The sequence below is a fragment of the Talpa europaea genome, assembly GCF_964194135.1.
Source record: "Talpa europaea genome assembly, chromosome: 1".
Taxonomy (NCBI): Eukaryota; Metazoa; Chordata; class Mammalia; order Eulipotyphla; family Talpidae; genus Talpa; species Talpa europaea.
This window is the reverse complement of record NC_140073.1, coordinates 7,899,113-7,905,274: the sequence shown is the minus strand read 5'-3', so window position 1 is coordinate 7,905,274 and position 6,162 is coordinate 7,899,113. Positions and strand designations below refer to the sequence as shown.

The 6,162-nt window shown below is 40.7% G+C and overlaps 1 protein-coding gene across 1 annotated transcript; it reads right to left on the bottom strand.

The window, feature by feature from the left end:
• Window positions 1-1,470: 1,470 nt before the first annotated feature.
• Window positions 1,471-2,433, bottom strand: LOC311173074 (olfactory receptor 5A1-like; the record flags this gene model as incomplete). Its single annotated transcript, XM_084236803.1, has 1 exon — window positions 1,471-2,433. One exon carries the CDS (start codon window positions 2,431-2,433, stop codon window positions 1,471-1,473), a length of 963 nt encoding a protein of 320 aa, XP_084092929.1.
• Window positions 2,434-6,162: the final 3,729 nt, after the last annotated feature.

Genomic DNA, 6,162 nt, shown 5'->3' with positions numbered 1-6,162 from the left:
TTGGAGCCTGCCCTTAGGCATGAAGGGGCACCTGTGCCTGACTATGATGCATTTGGCTTCTTCCAGCCCCTGAGTATTTCTCTAACCTTTACTTTTGTGTTCCTTTCCTGACGAGATCTCTTTGCACAATTCACTGCACAAGCTGACTCCAATTAGAGAAGATGTGGTACATATACACAATGAAATATTACTCAGCAATCAAAAAAGATAAACACATGCAGTTTGCAGCAACATAGATGGAGCTAGAAGGGATCATGCTCAGCAAAATAAGTCAGAAAGAAAAAGAAAAATACCGGATGGTCTCACTCATAGCAGGAATGTAGAAAACCTAAATAAGGGACCAGGAAAAAGACTAATCAATACAAAGTAAAAATCAAAATCAACAAGCAACTATAACCAGAGACACACTATGGGGAGTGGAGGGGCAGAGAAAGGAAGGACTAGAGTCAAAATAAGGGGGGGTGCAATTATATGGGGAATATAACCTTAATGAAAATGCATACATTGTGCAAAAATGAAAAATGATGTAAGTATTATATAAAATAAAATATTTTAGAAAAAACCAAACAGGTATTGGGGGAATAAAACAAGAACAGTCTTTCCACCTGTCTCTCTCTCTCCTTCCTCCTATATCTCCTGAATTAAAATTATGCTGTTTTCATTTTCTCAATTTCAGATTTTCACTAATTAACTTATACATTTTTTTTACTTTTTAATGAAATATACATAAATGACAATTAAGTAAAAGTATTCAGGGAAGAAAGAACAGTTTGTGTGACTTCCTGGGTTCTTCTCGATTCTCTACATAAAAAAATCTATCAAGGGCCTCCCCGGTGGTGCAGCGGTTGAGCTCTGGGTTGCGAAGCTGCCCGCAGCCTCTGCGGTGCCGGTTCGATCCCCGGCTGCTCCCCGGCCACCTGAGGAGGGTCCCACATGGCGCGCAGACCTCTCCTGCCGCCCGCTGCTCCCCTCAGCAGTGTACTTCGGTCCTTCTGCCTGCTCTGCTCCTGCTCTGGCTCTGGTGAATTCTCTCACACTCCCGCGCTTCTGACTGTACCCAGTGCATGTATAAACAAAAACAAACAAACAAACAAATAAATAAATAAATAAAACGTGCTTCTATTATAAAAAAAAAAAAGATGTTTAAAAAAAATATCTATCAAATCTCGATTCTCAAACACAGGGTTTATCTACATGGGTCTAATCATGGAATCACAGTTCCAGCTGCCCTCTGTGTTGGAGCTGCTGCTCAGATAGATACTGCGTGGAGAAACTGAGCATAAGGGCACCAGGAATCAGGAAGCCAGAATCTGACCATTTATGCCTAGATATTCTTATGACCTATAAAAGGACACTACATATTCTGGCCACTGCATTCCACTAAGGGTGGAAAAACAGGACCAAATATGAGTTTTATTTTTTCTACTGAATTTTGCTTTCTTTTTTCAGATAACACGCCAAATGTGACACTCAATGAGACAAATGTGTTGTCCTCTTCATCACCCTCCTGAAGGCCTCTTTGATCTCCTTGTTCCTAAGACTATAGATAACGGGATTTAACATGGGGATAATGATAACATATAACACAGACAGAAACTTGTTCTGTTTCGTGGAGTGGCCAGAACTAGGATGCAAGTACACAGTGAGAGCTGGGCCATAGAAAAGAGTCACGACAGCCAGGTGGGAGGCACAGGTGTTGAAGGCCTTGGCGCTACCTTTGACAGAGGATAATTTCAGGATGGAAGCGGCAATGAAACCATATGATAGCAAAACTATAACCAGAGAACCTCCAGCAACAAAAAGAATCACCAGAAAAAGACTCATCTGACTGACAAAGGGATTAGAACATGACAGACTAATAATTTCAGTTATGTTACAGAAGAAATTCTGGATGACATTTGGCCCACAGTAGTACATCTCAAAGCCAGTGACTATTTCAACTAAGCTGGAAAGGAAACCACACCCAAGGGCCCCGGCAACCATCTTCCAACAGAGCCCAGGCGCCATGATGGTCGAGTACTGGAGAGGTTTGCCAATGGCCACGTATCTGTCGTAGGCCATAGCGGCCAAGATGCAACACTCAGCCTGACCCATCCAGGAAACTACAAAACACTGGGTGGCACAGGCAATGAAAGAAATCATTTTTTTCTCTTTGAAGAGGTCTGCAAGCATCCTTGGGCTGATGGAAGAAGTGTAGCAGATGTCTATAAATGACAGGGCACTGAGGAAAAAGTACATTGGCGTGTGCAGGTGGGAGTCTATCCTGATTAGGGTGATGAGACTCAGGTTCCAGAATAATGTCACAAGGTAGATCAGCAGGAAGACTGGAAAGAGACTAAGCTGCAGCTCTTTCTCTTCTGAGATTCCCAGGAGAACAAACATGGTCACAAACGTGAGGTTTCTGTCCCCTCCCATGGACTCACTTGGCATCATGTGCTGAGAAAAAGATGAAAGATAAAATGGTTTAATTCTCAAAAAAATACAAAGAAACACCCCTCTATTTTCTCTTTCATGCAGTTGACCAAATATACAAACATGAGTCACTGGTGCTGAATGAATCTTGCATCTTTGTATAATCACAAATCTTAACTGAAAAATTATCTGAAAAATTCTGTCACTCTCTCTATGGGATGAGACACAGTAGTGAGGTATCAGCAGTGCTTTATCCACTAAAATATCAGGATTTGCTTTGACCCTTTCAGATTTAAAATTACATGGCAATGGGAATTAGACCAAATTAGGGAGACACTGTCCTATCAGCACAGGTGAAGACGGTCACTTTAACTAGGCAGCCCCATGTGACCCAAGGCTTGGAAAAGACCCTGTATCATGTGAAGCCTCAGTGTAAAATGAGAATTCCAGTAGGTGCTCGTTAAAATACCCTGGGATCATATGGAAGCTCTATGTTTAGTAGGTCAAGAAATCTCCACACAGCTCTTCATAGCGGTTAGGCCAGTTTGCACTCAACCAGCAGTGGAGAAGAGTTCCTTTTTCTCCACAACCTTGCCAACATTTGTTGTTGCTAGTTTTTTTAATATGTGCCATTCTCACTGGTGTAAGATGGTATCTCATGGTAGTTTTGATTTGTAATTCCACTCCTAGGTATTTACCCAAATGACACAGAAACAGTAATTCCAAAGGGCGCCTGCACCCCTATGTTTATTGCAGCACTATTTACAACAGCTAAGCTATGGAAACAACCCAAATTCCCAAAAATAGATGACTGGATCAAGAAGATGTGGTACATATACACCATGGAATATTACTCAGCATTCAAAAAAGATAAACACATTCAGTTTGCAGCAACATGGATGGAGATGGAAGGGATCATGCTCAGAGAAATAAGTCAGAAAGACAAAGAAAAATACCGGATGGTCTCACTCATAGCAGGAATTTAGAAACCTAAATAAGATACCAGGAAAAAGACCAGTCAATACAAAGCAAAAATCAAAATCAGCAAGCAACTATAAACCAGAGACACACTACGGAGTGGGGGGAGGGGCAGGGAAATGAAGGACTAGAGTCAAAATAAGGGGGGGTGCAATTGTATGGGGAATATAACCAAAACGAAAATACATGCATTGTGCAAAGATGAAAGAAGATGTAAGAATTATATAAAATAAAATATTTAAATAAAAAATAAAAACAAAATAAAATCCAAAAATAAATACCCTGGGAATTAGTATTCAATTAATCTTTAATAAAGATGGACTTTTTGTGTCTTTCTGCATTCCAAAGTCCCAAAGAGACAGGAATAATATCATAGTTTCATGGAAGGAGGCAATACCCAGTCGTGGCTTCTGAATGGATGTGACTAAGCCACCCACATAACTCCAGGAGGTCTCCTGAGAAGTTAAAACAGACTTAATAGAGCCTCACGCTCCCTTCTTTGAAGGTACAGATTTTTCTTACTAAGTTCTTAGATTCTTATAAGTTAAATCACCAGGGAAAGTATTTTGTTCTTCATTGAGTCTGTGATACTTTGGAAAACCTTTTGCAGACTCTGACCCTCCTCCCAGCAAAGCCACCGCCAACCCCTGTGCATGGTCTTATTGGATTCCCAGTCACCACAGAGTCCACTGTCACTTCCAGGGGTAAGACTCATGCTACAAAAGAGTCACTTTAGCTTATAAATGTCAGGATGTGTACACAATAGACATGGGAACTGAGAAACTGGGGCAGGTTCTGGAATTCTTATCTCCTTCACTGGAGTCAGTACAGGAAAATGAAGACCTGCATCTCTGGGCCAAACACACAGCTCTTCCCCGAGCAGTGAGTGTCTGCCCAAGTGGCAGAAGCTGTTCTTGTCCCCAGATGGTCATGAGAACACCCCGACACAGCACATCTTTATCCAGGAACTCATACCAGAAAAGAAAATCCAGGGGGGCAGTCTTCCATTTTAGGGTGGATTTTTTGGAAGTAAATCTCACACACACACACTCTTGTTCTAAAATAGTGTTTTAAACCACAGATATTCACATGAGAGAATTGGGCTCTAAGATGGACTTTTCATTTTATCTATATGACATATACAAAAGTTGAACATCTCTACCTCTTGATTTCCTCACTTGTAGTATGGCTGTAATAATAATTCTTACCTCAAAAGGATTGTTGTGTTATACAATGAGATGTGAACAAGAAGGTCTTAGCACAGTTCCTGTGAACACAAATACCTCAATAAATGTCACAAATAACATCATTATTCTGACTCCAGGGTCATGGCCACAGCTGCCTTTTCCTTCCATTGACTTTTTATTATGACTAGTTTTTAATGTAGTGACAACAGTTCTGTTACTATAAGGATTAACAGCCCACTGAACAGTCTGCCCTATCCTTAGGAGCTCTTTAAAGTAAAGGTCACATATTTATTATATTGGATTCATTGTTAAGTGAAATGAGCATCACACAGTACAATGTCAAGTTTTTCATCAGTCGATGGGACTACATTTTTTACTGAAAAAATATCTGAATATTCTCACTCTCCTTGATGAATTATTTGAATATCCTCATCATATCCCAAAAAATTGTGAAGAAGAAATGTGGACTGATATATTCATTGGAGGTTTCACTGTGAGGACATAGTCATCAAAACCTTACCCAATTTTACATTCTTAGGATGCAGTGAGTTTAGTAGTTTGCACAGATAAAAAAATCAATTTATAAAAAGTCAAGATGTTGTGGAATGAAAAATACCAGTGTCATATGAGAAAATTAGATGAGATGGTAAACCCAATACTGCCAGGACTTGCACGGGGCTCCTCCAGAACCTATGCACACCCTTGTGAGTGGCTTCAGATCCTAATAATCTCCAGAGATAAGAATGGAGTTATAGTTTAAGAATTCAAAGTCCAATGGCACTGTACAGAAGCTTTGGAATATCTCTTAGGCAGGGACAACCTTGGTTCTTGCTTCACAGAACTGAAGCCATGAATTTAAAGGTAAATCAACCTAATATCATTATTTTCAAACAGATTCCTTAGGGGATAACAAAGGGAAGGTCCCTGGGATGGATAAGTGTGGAACGCACAGACAATGCTGCTTGACCATAGGGATTCTCCCTGAAACTCAGTACATCACTGCTTTCCATTCATCACTCAATTATTAATGTTTGTAGCATTTCCATATTTGCAGACACCATCTTCATTGATTCAAGATGACATATTATTCCCAGTTCCTATATGTAAAAGCAGAAAGTGGCAGAGTTCAGTATCAAGTCCTTGAGAATTACAGAACTAGATCTCAACATAGCCCTCACCCTGGAGTAACACCTGACATTAACCTTGTCTCTGAGATCAGGGAATTTGGATAAGGAGGAACGTTCCACAGAAAGACACCACAATGGAAGATAGGGAAGGGAGGTGGAGGGTGGTGGCGAAGAATGAGTGAATGAATGCCATACACCTTGTTCTCCACAGCTCCTGCTTGGAGGCTTAGACAACTATTGAGATAGCACAGAATCTTCTATTAATCTAATGTTGCTTTCTCACCTTGACCAAGAGTCCTCAGCAATACACACTCCTTGCTAAATTGAAATAGCTTATTTCTTCCCTGAAAAACGTTCCAGAATGGACCTGGTTGACTCTAGGATGGGAGCTGTGAGCCATGAAACAGTTTGTTCACTGACAGCAAGAGAGATGCCCCCAAGCGGGGAGTCCTCTAATA